Here is an 18,060-nt window from a genome sequence, read left to right as displayed (position 1 = left end):
TTTACAAAATAGCTCTTGAAAAATACGAGTACAGATACTATAAAACAAAGCAAACTCTAGTCACGAGACACTATGTACATTATGCAAAAGCAACAGTCTGATCTCCAGGTTATGAAAACTAGAATTAAAAAGTCACTACACAGAAAAGGTCCAAGTTCCCAGCTTGGCAAAACTTGGGTGCAGTTACATGAAACATTTAATAAACTGAATTCTTTTTCCCCAATGTGTAAACAAAATGACAAGACTAAATCTGTGCCTGGCAATTTCAATCTAACTCTGAAGCTACACAGAACACACAGACACCTTGTAGACTTCACCTGTTAGTCTGACCATCTTTTCTTCTTAGGTGGTAGGAGGAAGGGCAAGGTGCTGTGCAGAGCAAAGATGTGGGAAGTAGAAATACTGTACCCTAGACATTACAAAGTATGGTGAAAAGAAAGCCTCACTTAATGCATAGCCTAAGGGGGAAAAGACTATACTCCTACTTTGGGAAATTAATTTAGAAGGATAGGGGAAGAGTTTAAGTAATTGCAGTTTAACATGAAAAATGCACGTGTGATAGAATGGAGCACAATGGAGGATTCATAAAACATGCTCATCAGAAAAATCTGTTAGGTTTGCTTTGTCCAGATTAAGAAAGAATATATAGTTGCATTATATGCTGCAACAAAGAGACTCAGAAAGATAAACATGTATTTCTGTTTCAGGTAAGAGTCTAGAGGGAAGGGGGTAGCCCAGGGTAGCTCTGCTCCCTGAAGGTATCTGGGCACTGTGCTTCCTTATATCTTATGGCTTCATCATCCCCTAGAGTATTCCCCTCTTCCACGTGGTTGAAGCTACTTCACCACTACAACCAAGTCCAATGGTTTCTTTTTAAAATTTAAAAAAAATTATTTTTTTTTGTGGCTGTTTTGGGTCTTCGTTGCTGCGCGTGGGCTTTCTGTAGTTGTGGCGAGCGGGGGCTACTCTTCGTTGTGGTGTGCGGGCTTCTCATTGCGGTGGCTTCTCTTGTTGCAGAGCCTGGCATGCAGGCTCAGTAGTTGTGGCATGTGGGATCTTCCTGGGCTTAGTTGCTCTGCGGCATGTGGGGTCTTCCCGGACCAGGGATCGAACCTGTGTCCCCTGCATGGGCAGATGGATTCTTATCCACTGCACCACCAAGGAAGTCCCCAGTGATTTCCTTTTAAGGAAATGACCTGGAAGTCGCACAAGTTACTTCTGTTCACATTTCATCAGCCACATCAGTTATGTGACCATACCTGGCTGCAAGGAAGGCTGGGAAATATAATTTCTAGCCAACTAGCCATGTGTTCAACTAAACTTCAAGGTAGGGGATTCTGCTAGTAACAGGAGTAATGGAAAAATGGATATTGGGGAACAAGTAAGTCTTTGCTACTGACAGTTTCAATCAATATTTATGGGCAACGTTCTGGGAGTACCTATGATGTTCTCTGGGATATTCAGAAGTCAAGGAGGGGGATCTATCCATAGGAGATCTTGGAGGAGGATGAAGAAAAAGAGTAAAAAAGATAGAGGAAGTAAGGGAGTACCTGGTGAGAGACCCAGGTAGTAAGAATTACTGCTGACCTAAGATAGTAGCAATCAATGTGGGCTGAGGTGGTCAGGTGAGGTGGTACAATGAAGGTGGGACTGCAGCTAGTCCTTGAAGCCTAGAAACCTGGACAAGAGGGCCTAGAGGCAGTAAGTTCTAGTGAGAAGAGCTTTGGCCTAAGTAGGTACAGGAAGATCTGGGTTTGAGCCTTAGATTTGCTGCATAGAAGCTGTGTGACTTTGAGCAAGTCACCGTACCTCTCTGGGCCTCAGTTTCCTTATCCATAAAAGGAGAGTTTTCAAACTGTGGTCTCATAGTTCTAGTGACTGCATAGACCCCACAGCCAGGAATCATTTCAGGAGGGAAAGAATTAGCTGGGCTCTGAAGAAGTTGTTGGGGGACACAGTCAGACCATCCCTACTTTAACCAGGCAGCTCTGCTTTTATCCATTTTATCTATAGGTGTCCTCAGAAAGTCTGTTTGATAAAATGCTTCCCCTGCTTAAATGCTGATGAAGGTGCTGCCTACATTCCATCTCAACTCTAAGTAAGGTTCTCTGGAACAGAAAAAATGCGAGGGAGGTAGAATTTACAGCTTTACAGGCTCTGTAAGAAACAATATAAGTACATGTGCAAAAAATAAAGAGGAATTAAATATTCTTTAACACTTCATATTGACTTTTTTCTTAAAAAAAAGAATTTTCAGCGGATTCAAAGAGAACTATTATTTTTGACATTTTTCTTCTTTGGAAGGCATAAAGTGGCGATAATATCACATTTTCAGCCAAATACGAGGGAGGGGAGTCTTTGTACTTGTAGGAATCATGAGCGGTTTCTGTCAAAGGAAAGAAGACTCCCCAGTGGTTTTTAGTGGCTCTCTGCAGGTGGCCATCAGAACACCTTCCAGTGTGGGCTGCTGATGCGGTGCTGGGTTCACTGTGGTGAGGGAAAGAACCCCGCTTCCCTCTGAAGTCCTGACAAACAGAGCTATCACTGCCCTGTGGTCCATGTGACAGACCCAAATTAGCCCCATGCCGAGCCTCATGGGAATCCCCCACAACTTCTGCAAGGGGAGGAGAGTATATGGGTCAGGACTCAGTGGAGAGCAGAAACCACCAAGGTATTTTAAGAAGAAATGGAGCTACTATAGAGAACTTGGTGCTTACAGAGTTGCTGCAGCAACTGCCTCTTGACAGTCTTCACGAGCTCGCTTGCCAGGGTAAGTAGGCAAAGTGCCTCCGCCTCACTCCTGCGCTTCAAATCTCATGCAAATGCATCTATTTGGCAGAACTGCATCTGCATCCCACCCCCTAACTGCAAAGGTTATCTGGGAAATGTAGTTTTTAGCCTTCCAGCCTTTGCAGTACAGGAGGGCACTGGAAGGAAATGCTGGGTACCAAGCGACCATATCCAGCCATATTTTTCTTTATTTCAACATCTGAGAACTGGTAAATCCACCAACATAATTGCGTATGGATTATTAACAAACACTGATTGGGCAAAAGGGCTTTATTGCCACCCAGGCTTCCTCCTACCTTCCTCTACTTCTTTTTACCTGAAGATGGAGGGATTGTGGACTCAGTGATTCAGAACTGATGTTTGGAAAATGAAAGCAAGAACAGGAATGAATTATTGAATGACTGAGATCCTGCTTCAGGACTTAGACAACAGAACTGCTCTACGGAGAGAGTCTCCTTGGGAAAGGGGGTTATTTAGTAACATACAGCATTACAACTGGAAAGAACTTTAGAAATAATGTTTGGTGTTTTCCAAAGTGTGTTCCAAAAACTAGTTAGATGCACGTAATGCTTTACTAAAAACAAGAAAGAATTCAGTGGTCAAATAAGTTTGGGAAACATTGCATATCCGCATCTTGAGGAACCATAATCCATATTAACACAGTAAAGGCTCCTGCAGTAAGGAATGTGCTTCGCTTTAGCTTACTGGTTTCCAACTTATTTGGCCTCGGAACTTTTTTTTTTTTTAACAGAATGCCTGGTAACCTTCTGAGGACTTGGAGTTCTATGGGATATACACTGGGAGGATTGGATCTAATCCCAGGTCCTCTTTCTCCATATGGAGAAGCTGAGCTCCAAAGCAGTAGATTTATTTGCCAGTGATCACAGAAATCAGGGTGGTAGAGCTGAGAATAAAACCCAAGACTTTGGATATTTAGTCCAAAGTTCTTTCTTCTTCATGCTGTCTCATCTAATGGACTTCTTCACTTTTAAAAAAAATTAATTTATTGGGGGCTTCCCTGGTGGCGCAGTGGTTGAGAGTCCGCCTGCCGATGCAGGGGACACAGGTTCGAGCCCTGGTCCGGGAAGATCCCACATGCCGCGGAGCGGCTGGGCCCGTGAGCCATGGCCACTGAGCCTGCGCGTCCAGAGCCTGTGCTCCGCAACGGGAGAGGCCACAACAGTGAGAGGCCCGCGTACCGCAAAAAAAAAAAATTAATTTATTTTATTTTATTTATTTTATTTTTGGCTGCGTTGGGTCTTTGTTGCTGCACGCAGGCTTTCTCTAGTTGCAGTGAGCAGGGGCTACTCTTCGTTGCGGTGCACATGCTTCTCATTGCTGTGGCTTCTCTTGTTGGGAGCAGGGGCTCTAGGCGCATGGGCTTCAGTAGTTGTGGCACACGGGCTCAGTAGTTGTGGCTCATGGGCTCTAGAGCGCAGGATCAGTAGTTGTGGCTCACGGGCTTAGTTCCTCCACTGCATGTGGGATCTTCCCAGACCAGGGCTTGAATCCCTGTCCCCTGCATTGGCAGGCGGATTCTTAAGTCACTGCGCCACCAGGGAAGCCCTGGGCTTCTTCACTTTTAAATCTCTAGGCATCTTCACTAAAGCAACAGCTGCTAAGAGAAAGGCTACTCAAGGAAAATCATACTCTGTCAAATATCCCATCAACATGGAAGGATCCTTTTCCTCATGAGTCCCCACGACCAACATTATCACAAATGACAAATGGGACAACACAGAGAAAGTCAACCACTTAGCATATGTTTACCCCTAAATAATCAGTGTTTTGAGACCAGCTGGGATATTCTTGGACCCTTCATTTTTCTGTTTACCAAATTGTAGACCATCAGGAAATGACACCAGTATATTATCTATTATGAAAACAAATTACGCCCAAATCTAGTGACTTAAAGCAATAAACCTTTACTATATCTCACATAGTTTCTATGGGAATCTGGGAGGGGCTTAGGCCTGTGATTCCGGTGCAGTCTCTTGTGAGGCTGCAGTCACAATGCTAATCAGGGATGCAATCATCTGGAGATTTCCCTGGGGTTGGACCATCTCAGAAGTCACACACTGTCACTTGTGTCATATTCTATATTTATCAGAAGTGAGCCACTATGTCCAGCACACACTCAAGGGGAGGAGAATTGGGCTCCCCCTTTTGAAAGAACAAGTGTCAAAGAATTTGTAGACATATTTTAAAACCACCTTACCAAGAAAGAGTTGCAAGAGAGAAGGATGCTAATTAAATGACCAAGAAACAAGGCAAGTTTTGGGGGTAAAAATCCTTTTAGGACAAGAGCAGGTGTCAACTGGAAACTCTGAAAGAGATGAAGAATTCAAATTTGCATGGGACCTGGAGTCCCAAACCGAACCACTGGCACAGACATTCTTGAGCTTCTTGCAATAAAGAACTTCTGAATAAAAGAACTTCTGAAAGAAAACTTCTGTTGCTCCACTGTGACTAGGAGAATAGATGAAGGATTTGAATCAAGGATAAGCAACTCCAATGTTCCAATGTTTTGACTTGTATCCTTCCAAGTTAAATTTTCCTTTCTTAAGCCTTTGAATTTTCTAAGTGTTGCAATATCTCAACGTGACCAAGAGGGTCGAATTCCAGCTCAAGTCTTCACATCTTTTTTTTTTTCTTCTGAAGGTTTATACTCATTCTTCTATGCTATCTGAAAGCAAGATATCATGATCTAATTGCTCAAGAATTTATTTCCATGTAGATGTTGGCAGAGTCTGAAAGTCTCAGAATGATCAGACAGATCATATTTCCGCTTTAACCCAAGATTTTTTTAAATTAAAAAACCACAACTATGATTCCCCCCCAAACTTTCCTTTATGGCACCTGGGGTATTCTGTCCACGCATTTCTTGGACATATGATAAAGATAAGAGGATCTCTAGGACTCTTCTAATATATTTGGGAGCTAAACAACAAACAGATGCATATAAATACAGTAATCACAAAAGTGGGATTGAGAGAGAGAAATGGGTGAAAGCTACATCGTAGCAGTTCAGTGAGATGAAGTGGATTTATTGAGGAAAATATCCCAGAAAAGATGAACCTTCCCCTGGAACTTAAAATGATTCTAAATATTTGAGGGCAACTTGGGCAAAGGCTGGGATATAAGAGAAGGAAGACTGAATGTTTGGGCCATCAGACAGATGAGAAAAGGGTGGGCCTGATATAGTGGGAGATGAGACTGGAAGAGTAGGGTGGGGATGGTGATCAAGATACATTTGAACAAACAGCTGCAAAGAATTTGGTGTGGGTGGAGCAAATCCTTTGCAGGAGTTGAAAATGTTTTTCAGTATCCTGCTTCCCAAAGCAAAACAAAACAGGGCTTTCCCATTAACAGAGACTCTTAGAAAGCTGGGCCTGTTCTATGGGCGCTTGTAGGGAGATGTGGGTTAAGGTTCTGCCTGCCTCCGAGGGCCTTATGCAATCATGGTTGAGGCTGGAGGTCCAGCAGCTGTATATGGAGGACAGGCTAGAGAGAGGCCATTGACTGACTGACTGATTGACGGATGATTCATTTGTTCATTTATTCAGCAAGCTCACAGTGAATGCCTTTAGGTTTGAGAGGCAAGTAGGATTAAATACATTGTTCATGGGACTAAGACAAGATGGCAGGCAAGTCTCGATTTATGCAGCATAAATTTCATTTCTCTCTTTCTTTCTTTTGTGTGGAAATTATTGAAAGATTTTCAATGAACATTTACTGTGATCCTGCTCTGTTTGCGTCAGGAACTGTGCTAAGTGCTGAGGATGCCGAAGTGACTGAAACATGATACTGACGAGATGACAACAAACTTAAACATGGAACTTAAATATTTCCTCTTCTGCTTCTGGCTTTTGCTTTGCCCAAAGGGGAGCTATTTCTCTTGGAAGAGAGCGGACAAATGTGCAGCAGGTGAACAGAATCGTGTTTGCGTTCCAGCTGTTGTACCAGCTGTGTCACAGTGACAGTGGCCTCCACCTGTCTCACTCCTGCTTCCGCCAGTTCAGAACCAAGTTATTTTTATACTCATATCATGGGACAGCCCAAGTGGTGATGGAAGTTCTTTAATGCTGGTTTTGGAACCGAATGCATTCTGGTTTCTGGAAATCCATGTACTAAATGGCTACTTCCACAGCAACAGAGACAACACATAAAATGCAGCAATAGTCCATAGCTGCTGGTGGTGGAGTCGATCCCCTTATTTCGAATGAGAGGAGGAACCTTGGACACAAGGAAGGGTTGACCCAAAGTCATCTGACAACACAGAGGACAAGCCAGGGCTACTCAATCTCCTGGCTCTGATTCCATGTTCTTTTTGTTGAGGCAGTCATGACATCACCCACCAAACGAGTGCAGATTTTAATCTCCCTCATTAAGAGGCCTGCTGGCTGTACGACTCATGCATACACATCATGATGGCTCCTGGGTGGTTGACGCTCATCACCCTCTGACTTCATTTTTTTTTTTTTCCTTTGCAAGATGGTTATTGCCCAGAGCCAGCATCCCTTTTCCAAAAAGTGAACATGCCAGAAGGGTTTTTGGAAACGGCCTTGATATCTGTCAGGAGCCAGATGATTCACAGCAATGAACCAATACACATAACAAGGATAACTGATTGGATTACCAGTTAGCCACCTCCACCTCTGGAGGGTGGTTGGAAAGAAGAGAAAAGGCAGAGTTTAGTTTGGGCAAATACCAAGAGGGCTTTATCATCCTCATCAAGACATCAGCACGGCACATTAGGCCTCCTCCAAGCCATTCCATGGGAACGTCTCTCTCCAGATGCTCCAGCAAGAGGAAACTTGCTATGCAGACATTGGGTTATTGTGTCTGAGCTACAGAAGCATCCCTGGGTTCAGTGAGAGGGGAGAAACTGGTTGACTTGCATCTGTTTTTAATGATGTCTCTGCTGCTGGGGAGTTTTGGAAGCTGCAGGTAAAATCTTCCCCCAAGAAAGCGAGGCTGACCTGGGATGTATCATCTTACCTTCACCCGACAGAAGCTCCTCGGTTTGGGTAGGCCTTGGGAGGGACAGGCAGCTGTTTTCTGCATTTGGACCCAGCAAGAAGTGTCCCAGTGTGGGGTCTCTGGATTTTTCTTGAAAATAAGCACAAACATGGGCAGTGTTAGCACCAGTGCAGGGGAGGGAGGCTGAACCTGGACCGTGCTCCCTGAATCCCCAGCGGGCAGATGCCCGTGTGCTCAGGTGCTTGCCAGGGTGCAGGGCCAGCCCCACTCCTGGGATTCGGCAGAGCAGGGCCAGGGTTCACGCCCCATCATCTGGAGTCAGTGTGGGATGAACAGGGCGGGGCTGCCATAGCCTACGACGTGCCTTCTGTGAAGGTCTAGAAAAGGGGGAATCCTCTGGTTTCAGGCAGCCCTCCAGGGACAAGGTGAACCTGGAGGGGGCACCTTGTGTGAAGGAAAGGAGCCCCATCCTCCAAGTGTGTGCAGCCCAGCTCCTGGGCACAGGGCTCGGTGGTTCCAGCCTCTGCTTCCTGCTCTATCACATGCCTTTGTGCAGTACTCAGTGGCACAGCTGTGCCCTGTGGTTCAAATGCTGGGACTGCTTAGTGACTCCAAGGGGCTCAGGCCAAGGAGGAGAAGGAAGCTCTATTTCTCTCATTTGCTTAGAAAGATTGAGGGTGTTTCTATAACTTTACCTTCCCCATTTCCAAGGCAAAAGGGTCAGGAGTAGAGCTGGCAATCAGCCACAGTGGATGCTTACAAGTGTGTAAACACACATATACACAGAGGCATCACACACACACATGGAAACACTCACACATACTTACACTAAGGTGTGCACTCACACGTACATATATACACACTCACAAGGCATGCACACATATGTAGGTGTGCCTGCAAGGACACACATGTATCACACATGAAGAAGGACACACAGCAACACATGTGTACTTGTTCACAGGCAGGCCTGCATGCCTGCATAATCACACATACATACACGAGCACACAAGTATACACATGTACTCCCATAGCTATATAAGCACACACATACCCTAAGACACGTGTACCCCCATACACACATTCATTTACACACACTCAGCCTACACACTTGAGGCTTCAGGCTGCACTCGTCATAGTCACAGCCCTGGCATTCATTCTAATCAGGTTCTCCTTTTGTAAGGGTGTCTAATTCGGGATGTGTGTGTGTGTGTGTTTGGTGTGATTTGTTCTGGGCAATGCAACCTCCTAGGAATACCCTTGGTGGTGACGCTACTGTACCTAAAGTTCAGTTCATTAGCTCAAAATTAAGAGAGCATCATTGCCATGCAAATATAAAAGGGAGGAGGTTGTAAGAGAAAGGTTCCATTTGGAAATAGTTTGTAAGTTTCTTTGGAGAGAGAGAGAGAGAGAGAGAGAATTTGACTTTGACCATTCCAGCCTTAAACAGAGGAACTGCAAGCACATATGGAATTATTGATCCATGTATTGAATTTATGCTTACAAGGCTTCAAATATAAATAAATGCTTGGGTCGAGGCAGGGGGAACGCAGGCGAGCAGGATTTAAATAGTGAGGCATCTGTCTCTGAGCGAGCCTGGGATGGGACGAAAGCTGTGGTATCTGTTGTCTTCTTGGTAGCTCTCAGTTGCCACATTCCTCTCGAGTGTGAGCTTCTCTAGGCCCTGAGTGTGATTCTGCTGTTAACAGAGATACTTTGTTCACATTGTCTGGCACCCAAACACACACCAGCTCCTTCATCTGGTGCTCAATCAGAGAAAGCCACCCATCACCCGATGAGGGAGGAACAGCTGATTGGGCTGCACTTTCTAGAAAATGGTTTGTTGGTCTCCAGCATGGCCCCTCCCTAAGGGATTTTCAGGGGTAATTTGGACCCTAAGCAACTTTTGCTTTATGTGCTGCATTTAGATCAAAGACCCCGTGGAAGCTGTTATTGCACTGTCTTAGTTTCCTCCTGGACTGTTGGCTCTTAAGGATAAGAACTCTGAGTGGGGCTAAGTCATAGAGGGTGTGGCCCTGCCTGCCTCATCCTTCAGTAGAAATCCAGATTCCTTTTCTCTCTGTGCACAGGCCTCAGGCTCTGCCCTGGGCCGGAGGGTGACTCCTCCCCGGGGACTCTTCCTGTTGGCAGCGTCCCCAGGCTCCCTTGCCCCGTGCAGGGTTATGGCTCGGTGTTGAGAATGCCTGGTAAGCCCAGTAGCGAGTCTCCCTGATGAGCGCAGGGGGCTGTGTCATCACACGCTGCGGCCGGGAGCGAGGAAAGCACAGAACAGCTTGGCAGTGCCTGTTGGTGCAGAAAACCCTTAAAACATGTACTGGCTCTTGAGGAATATGCGTGGTGACCGTTAATCCCACTGACAGCATTGGAAACACTGCTGATTTCCCTTTTTCAATGGGGTGGCTTTCAGACAGCTTATGTGTGGCCCTGGAAGATGATTAAAATGAGCCCAGAGCCACAGACAAGCCAAGAGGGTGCATCCATGCACCCCGGGAGTGATTACCTTGTCCTGCTGCTGGGAGTGCCCCGCCGGCCTGTCTCACATGTAGGGGGCCCATGGGGCTGCTGTGGCCTGATGTCCTGGGGCTGTCCAGGCCCCTCTGGCTCTCTGGACCTTTTCTTCCTTCCGTCAGGGACAGTGGTGGGGTGCCATCCTGGGTTAGAGCATCATCCTCTTCAAAAGCAAAAGGAGAAAAAGTATGAGTGAGAATTTGGATCAGTAAGAAAGTGAAGGAACCTCTTTTCTAATTCTGTTGATGTGGCTCCTAGTGTCTAGGATCACTTATTCCCCTCATTCTCAAGTTTGTCTCTCTTTTCCAGCCCTGCTAAGGAGCAGAGGCCGGGTATCTCCCACAGCCAAGATGGGATTACTCTTGGCTAGAATAGCAGCCCTACTGTTGGGGAACCTCCAAGAACTGGGAGGAACTGAACAGTGGTTGTTGTTATCCTCATCCTATTGATGGGCTCCTGAGATAGGAGATAGACTAGGGGGGCTGCAAGGTCCTTCCCTAACTGGGGAGACCCCAGCGTTAAAGCTCATGGGACTATTGGCTGCAGTGTTCCAACCACAAAGCAATTTTTCTAAGCAGAACCAGTGATCTCATGGCTCCTCCAGGTCATAAAGTACAAAGTAGCCCCTTCTAGATGGTAGTTAGAGGGTAACAGGATGGATGATAAACACAAAGCACGTCTTGACCTCCATTTTGTTCTTTCTCTCACTCTTTCCCAAAACAGGCTCTGCTCTAGGAGCTGCTCTAGGGAGGGCAAAACCTAATTTTTAGAGGGTAATCTAAAAGTGATTGGGACTTTGTCTTAATCTCAGAGAGAGTGGTCTTTATTTCATGTTCGACACACTCTTGGTGTTTGTGTTTAAAGGCTGGCTTCACACACAGTCTCCAAGTATCACAAGCTACTTATTTACAAAGGGAAGAGGTGTCTTAACAATGGAGAAAGACATCTCTTTAACCAAATAATGAAATTTAACATCACTTATAATGGAACAACTTATAACAAAGGGAATTAATATAAAGGGATATTTTGTGTCCCTTGATGTAATGCACTGAGAAGCACACGTCACCAACATGCCATTCTTGCCAAAAATGTTTGATCTGAATCTAATCATGAGGAAACAAACCTAAATTGAGGATAATTCTGTAAAGCAACTAGCCTAAACTCTTCAAAAATGTCAGTGTCATGAAAAATGAGACTGGGGAAGTGTTCTAGATGAAAAGATTCTAAAGAGATGTGACAATTAAATACAATGTATGATTCTGAGTGGAATCCTGGATTGATTGGGGGAAAAAAAAAACAACTGTAAGGAATATTACTGGTGTAATTAGAGAAATTTGAATGTGGACTATATATTAGAAAAGAGTATTACATCAATGTTAATTTTCTTGAATGTGATCATTGTACTGTGGTTACAAGGAGAATATCCTTGCTCTTGGGAGATACGTGCTGATAAGGGATGAAATGTACAAAGTCTGCAGTTTAGTCTCGGATGGTTCAGCAATAAAATAAAATATGTATGTGTGTATGTGCGTATAAAAAATCTGGCTTCATTTTTATGATATGAGAAGTGAAACAATCCAGAGCTAAGCACGTAAATGGGTCTGTGCAACCTCTGGGGCGATGAGAGTCCCGCTTACTAGTTCTAAACACCCTTGCTCCAGGGACCCCTGTGTGAGAAAGATTGCCATGAAAATCTTGCCTCTTTAGACCTTTTTTTTTTTTTTTTTTAATGCATCTACTACCCAGTTGAGTCACACACTGAACTAACCAAGCTACCAGGGACTTCTTAGCCCAGCTTCCTCCTGGCAGGGTAGCAGAGGATGGACAGGCTCTAGATACTGGGTCCCCAGGGGACATGGCAGCTCAAAACAAGTGGAGGGCAGTGTGAGGTGAGCAGCACCAAAGATGAAATTCCCTGGTGTTGCCCATCCCTCCTGGTGGCTCAGGCGGTGCCCCCGACGTTGTGGTGCACAGGGGCTAAGCTGCTTTCTTACCTGTCTGCACGTAGAGTGACCCTTGCCGTATGAGGATTAAAAAAAAAAAATTATTATTTATTTATTTATTATTTATTTGGTTGCATCGGGTCTTAGTTGCAGCACGCGGGATCTTCACTGCGACATGGGCTTCTCTCTAGTTGTGCCACGCGGGCTTTAGAGCGCGCAGGCTTAGTTGCCCCGCGGCATGTGGGATCTTAGTCCCCTGACTAGGGATCTAACCCACGTCCCCTGCACTGGAAGGCGGATTCTTAACCAATGGACCACCGGGGAAGTCCCCATATGTGGATATTTTAAAAAAACTTCGAAGTCTTTAGGATGATTAACTCTCACTTAAGAGATATGGTAAACAAGCGCCTGCCTCGATAATCAAAGGACGTTCTCAAAATGGAAATGTCTCAAGAACATCCTGACCTGGGTTCATTTTTTTTTTTTTTATTCTGAGAGGCCGTGCAGTATAATGAATAAGAGCACAGATTCTGACACTGGAAGGCCTCAGCTCCAAGCCCAGCGAGACCACTTATAATTGTGTGACCTCAAACAAGTCACTCATCTCCCAGGGCTTCAGATTTCTGATCTGTGAAATGAGGGTAGGACTGTTGTGAGAAGTAAATGAGATAAGATGTGTTAAAACCTGAGGCCAGTGCCTGTCACTGAGGAAGAACTCCTTAAATATGAATGTTCATCCTTCTACTTCTTCTGATTACCACCACTCAGAGATCACCTAGCATTTGTGATACTGTCATCTTGCCCTTGGGGAAGGAGCTTCAGTTTTGTGAAAATATAGAGCTTTCTAAATATGGCCCATTATTTCCAACCTATCAACACATAAAAATATACACTTTGATGCACTCATATGTATAATTTCAGATGTTTTGAAAAACTGGAGTGATGCCTTTTGTTGATATTATGAACTTCTCATGAATAGTCCCAAATAGATTAGAAACGAAATTCCATTGGTTAAAAACATGGGAGAAACTATAGAGCGTGCAGCAAATACGTAGTAAGTTTGGTGCTGTTTTACATCTGCAACCAGGAAATATTAGTAGGGGGTTTGATTTAGTGAGTAAGTAACTTGTGAGGTAGACAGGAAGTTGGTTTCACTGCAGCACTTTGGTTAAGGCAGCTGCTGCCTGAGCAGAAGCCATCTTCAAGTGGCCGGGGAGGAGTGGCCTCCCTTCTAGCCTCTTTATTTTAAAAAAATTATTTATTTATTTATTTTTGGCTGCGTTGGGTCTTCGTTGCTCAGCACGGGCTTTCTCTAGTTGCGATGAGTTGTGGTGTGTGGGCCTCTCATTGCAGTGGCTTCTCTTGTTGCAGGGCACGGGCTCTAGGAGCGCAGGCTCCACAGTTGTGGCTCGTGGGCTGTACTGCACAGGCTCAGTAGTTGTGGTGCCCGGGCTTAGTTGCTCCAAGGCATGTGGGATCTTCCTAGATCAGGGCTCGAACTCGTGTCCCCTGCATTGGCAGGCGGATTCTTAACCGCTGCTTCACCAGGGAAGTCCCTCTAGCCTCCTTTTTATGGCTGAGGACCCTGATGTGTCTTGCCTGGCTCTCCTTTGGATTGAGATCCCTGTGGGTTGCTGGAGGGAAGGAATAGCTACCTTGAGGCAAGAGTGTGTCCCTCCCTGTGTCTACTGGGAGATGTACTGTTAATTCCCTTGGCCTTTTCAGGGGCACCTGCTTCAGGGGAGGCCTCCATAAAGGCCTGGACTCTTCTTCTGTTTCTGGTGCTGACTCAGAAACAGGAGCACCTAGGAGACAAAGAGAAAGCCAAGTTGTAGTAGACATCTGTGGTTTTTGCCAGCTCTCTCTTCTTTTTGGGGACCCATCTTTCTCTCACTCAGACCATGTGGTTTGGGTGGTCCGTTCCCTGACTCCAGGGATGGGCAAGTGACTGAAGCCTGGCTAACGAGAGCACCTCATTGCTTTAGCCACGGTGACTGGGTCCGGGGTGGGCACATAGCCCAAGCCTGGCCAATCACAGGCAAGTTTGGTACTTTTTGCAAGAGCTTTTAAGAGGCATTATCCTTTCTTTTTTAAAATAAATTTATTTATTCATTGATTTATTTTTGGCTGCATTGGGTCTTTGTTGCTGAGCACAGACTTTCTCTAGTTGCAGTGAGTGGGGGCTACTTTCCTTGCGGTGCATGGGCTTCTTATTGCCATGGCTTCTCTTGTTGTGGAGCACGGGCTCTAGGTGCGGGGGCTTCAGTAGTTGTGGTGCATGGGCTCAGTAGTTGTGGCTAGTGGGCTCTAGAGTGCAGGCTCAGTAGTTGTGGCACACGGGCTTGGTTGCTTCGCAGCATGTGGGATCTTCCCAGACCAGGACTCGAACCTGTGTCCCCTGCACTGGCAGGTGGATTCTTAACCACTGCGCCACCAGGGAAGTCCAAGAGGCATATCCTTTCTACCGGGGTTAACAAGTTGTCATGGAATTGCAGGAGGCCATCTTTACCACCACATGGGGACAACGTGCTTGAGAGGAAAGGCTAACAGAGCTGAGAGACTCAGACAAATAGTGCCCAGAGGACATTTTCTGAGGCCTAGATCCAGCTGAGCCTGGAGTTGGCTGGTCCTTGCACTATCCAATTACATGAGTGAATACATTTCTTTTTTTGCTTACGAGAGTTTGAGTTAGGCTTCTAACACCTGTTACTGAAGGAGTCCTCACTGACATACAAAAGAAGGAAGAACTCAATGGATTCACTTTCTGTATATTTTATTTCTATTTTTCATTTGTCAGTGTTGGCAAGCTCAATGGATCTAATAGGTTTAAGAATCTGGTCCATGATGGCCTGGTGACCGTCCTTCCAGGGTCATCATGGGAGATAATCAGGATTTAACCAAATCCTGCAAATAGTCCTCTCTTTGTGTATATTAAGCATGTCTTTTTTTTTTTAATTGGAGTATAGTTGAGTTACAATGTTGTGTTAGTTTCAGGTGTACAGCAAAGTGAATCAGTAAGCATATCTTTTTATTCTAGTGTTTTGACATCTGGGACCTTACTCACCCTGGGGAGGCTGTCCCTCCCAGGGCTAGCCAGTTCCTAGAGACTGTAAAGGACCACCTGCAAGTGCACATTTCATATGTCTCCCAGGCCACTATCCCCCTGCCTTAATGACCCCAGGGCCAGGTACCAGACAACCAGGGACAGCCCTGATGCACAGAGCCTGCCCAAACTTTTCAAACTAGCCAATCCCAAACCGGCTTAGCCTGCTTGCCCTGCCTCGCCCATTCCTTCCTGCCAAAAATGCAATAAAGACTCTTGCCCATCCCACATGCCCCCCCCATCCCCACTCCGCCAGCCCTTCTGCTTCCTAGCTGACCCTGGTTCTTCTCCATGTGGCCTCAAGGGGCATGGCATGCTCTCTCCTCTTGCGAACTGTAACAGACTATCTTTTCACTGGCAGTTGTCTCCTGATCTCTATTGGCCTCATCACACCTGAATAATAAGAAAAACCTACATTTAAAAATACTGTAATACTATGTGTTTTTTTTAAGGAGCTAAGTAATTTTTTTCTGAAAGTTAAAATGTATGGAGTGAAATGTGCAGATCAGATCTTAAGTGTACAGTTCAATGAGTTTTGACAAATGTATATATATACATGCAACCAACCAAGATTTAGAACATTTTCATCACTTCAGAAAGTTCCCTTATGACCCCTTCCATTGACTGGTCTTTTAAGATTAACAGACATTCTTCTTCATAGTGAGAATTCCAAACAGCCGTAGAGCGAAAACTGAGAAATCAGTGGCCGTTTTTGCTGAAGTTTCTAGAAAGCTCAGAACTAGGACTTCTTCAAAATTGGAGTCAGCTGTTTAGAGAGTTGCCTTTTGTCTCGGCTTGCCCAGAAAAGTCCCAGGGGCAAGAATGTGGAATGGCTTGGGAAGGTCAGAAAGAACTTCTCCTTGTGCAGGGTGCAGGGTGAGCTGAGCGGTCATTCAGAAGCCTCTTTCAAAAAGCCTTTCTAAGTCCCAGTTGGAATTGCTCTCTCCCTTACCTGTACTGTCTTAGCACTTTGCTTAGAAGCTCAAAATCTCTTCCCTGACAAGGATTGTAGAAATCATCTAACATTGCATAATAATGGTACCTAATTCAAAATCAGGAAAATGGAACAGACTCACAGACATAGAGAACAGACTTGTGGTTGCCAAGGGTGAGGGCAGTGGGGAAAGGAAGGACGGGGAGTTTGGAATGAGCAGGTGTAAACTATGATATACAGGTTTGTATATTATATGATAATACAGGTTAAACAACAAGATCCTACTATACAGCACAGGGAACTATAGTCAGTATCCTGTGATAAACTGTAATGGAAACGAATATGAAAAGGAATGTATATATATGTATAACTGAATCACTTTGCTGTACAGTAGAAATTAACAACAATGTAAATCAACTATACCTCAATAAAATAAATTACAAAAAATCAGGAAAATGGCTCTTCAGACAAACTTTTATCTTTCTTTTATAAAGCAAAGGTCCAAAGATCCAAAGATCCTCTTTATCTTGGCTGCCAGGTAACTCATCTAAATCCAGTGCTTACCAAAAGCAATGAATTCATCCCAGATGTCTGATAACATCTATTTCTCTACTCTTTTTAACCAGGTGTTTTATTTTTTCAATTTCAATTTTATTTGTCCTTCTTAATATATTGCATTTATTTGTTGTAAGCTGCCTGAAAATTCTTGCACCTTTATAACATCTACGGTGCATTGGACTTAATTTATGTGTATGGCTGACTTCCATTTTCTTCCACAGTTTAGCAAAATGCTCTGCTTGACGAGGACTCAATAAATATTTTAAAAATTGAGTTGAGTATGACCAGAAGAGAGCTACTTGTAGACTTATCCTTTTTCTTTCTTTAAAAAAAAGTTCTCTCAAGGGGGTGACCCTGAAGAGTGTCAGCCACAATTTGGGAGAGGGCTACGTTAGCGGGACCCATACCCCAATCCTTCCTGGCCTGCCGGGTTCCCTCAGGAGACCGAGTCACAGGGACCTACCTCTTCTTCGTGCCTTTCCTTTTGGGGGGTGTTGGGTATGGAAATGAATCTCCATGGGGAAGATGAAGAGCTCTGCTGGGGGCTTATTGGCTTTAAGTTGACTCCTCAGGGGGTCCAGGACTCTGGGTGATTCCTCTGAGACAGGAGGTGATTTCACAGCCTTTGGTGCCTGGAGAAAATGTAAAAACAAACACACCCCCATCTGGCAGGTATCTAAATCTTGCTGCCTGCAAGGGATAAATGACATTGTATCTTACTGAATCTCCAGCATCAGAAGCTGCTGAGTGTAATGTCTCTTCTGTACCCAGGGCTGGGAGATAAAGCTGACAGACCTGGAAACCGGTCAACTCACGAGAGTAGGGCTGCTTTGCTTCATGGGAACTTGGTTATGCACCCATTAACCTAGCCTCTGATTGCTCTAGAAGTATAAATGTGGTAAATTCAAGAGCCTTTGTGAGGAAATACAGTCTTTCTCTTGCAGTCGGGAAACTGAGCCAGATTAAAATGATAGAGCTGAGGGGCTTCCCTGGTGGCGCAGTGGTTGAGAGTCCGCCTGCCGAGGCAGGGGACACAGGTTTGTGCCCCGGTCCAGGAAGATCCCACATGCCGCGGAGCGGCTGGGCCCGTGAGCCATGGCTGCTGAGCCTGTGCGTCTCCGCAACGGGAGAGGCCACAACAGTGAGAGGCCCGCGTACTGCAAAAAAAAAAAAAAAAAAAAAAAAAAAAAAGGCTGGGATCAAAAAAAAAAAAAAAAAAAGCA

The 18,060-nt window shown here is 45.1% G+C and overlaps 1 protein-coding gene across 1 annotated transcript in view; it reads right to left on the bottom strand.

The window, feature by feature from the left end:
• KIAA2012 (KIAA2012 ortholog) overlaps positions 1-18,060 on the bottom strand; it is a 113,373-nt gene that overhangs the window by 70,362 nt on the left and 24,951 nt on the right. Inside the window, exons 8-11 of the mRNA XM_024757369.1 lie at positions 17,301-17,469; positions 13,898-14,047; positions 10,292-10,462; positions 7,792-7,902 (exon numbers count right to left, since the gene is read on the bottom strand). Coding sequence (XP_024613137.1) covers positions 7,792-7,902; positions 10,292-10,462; positions 13,898-14,047; positions 17,301-17,469 — 601 coding nt within the window. The remainder of the gene's footprint in view (positions 1-7,791; positions 7,903-10,291; positions 10,463-13,897; positions 14,048-17,300; positions 17,470-18,060) is intronic.

This window comes from Neophocaena asiaeorientalis, unplaced genomic scaffold (assembly GCF_003031525.2).
Source record: "Neophocaena asiaeorientalis asiaeorientalis breed wild unplaced genomic scaffold, Neophocaena_asiaeorientalis_V1.1 scaffold246, whole genome shotgun sequence".
NCBI lineage: Eukaryota > Metazoa > Chordata > Mammalia > Artiodactyla > Phocoenidae > Neophocaena > Neophocaena asiaeorientalis.
Note: the sequence above shows the minus strand (reverse complement) of the source record. Positions and strands in the feature narration are given on the sequence as shown.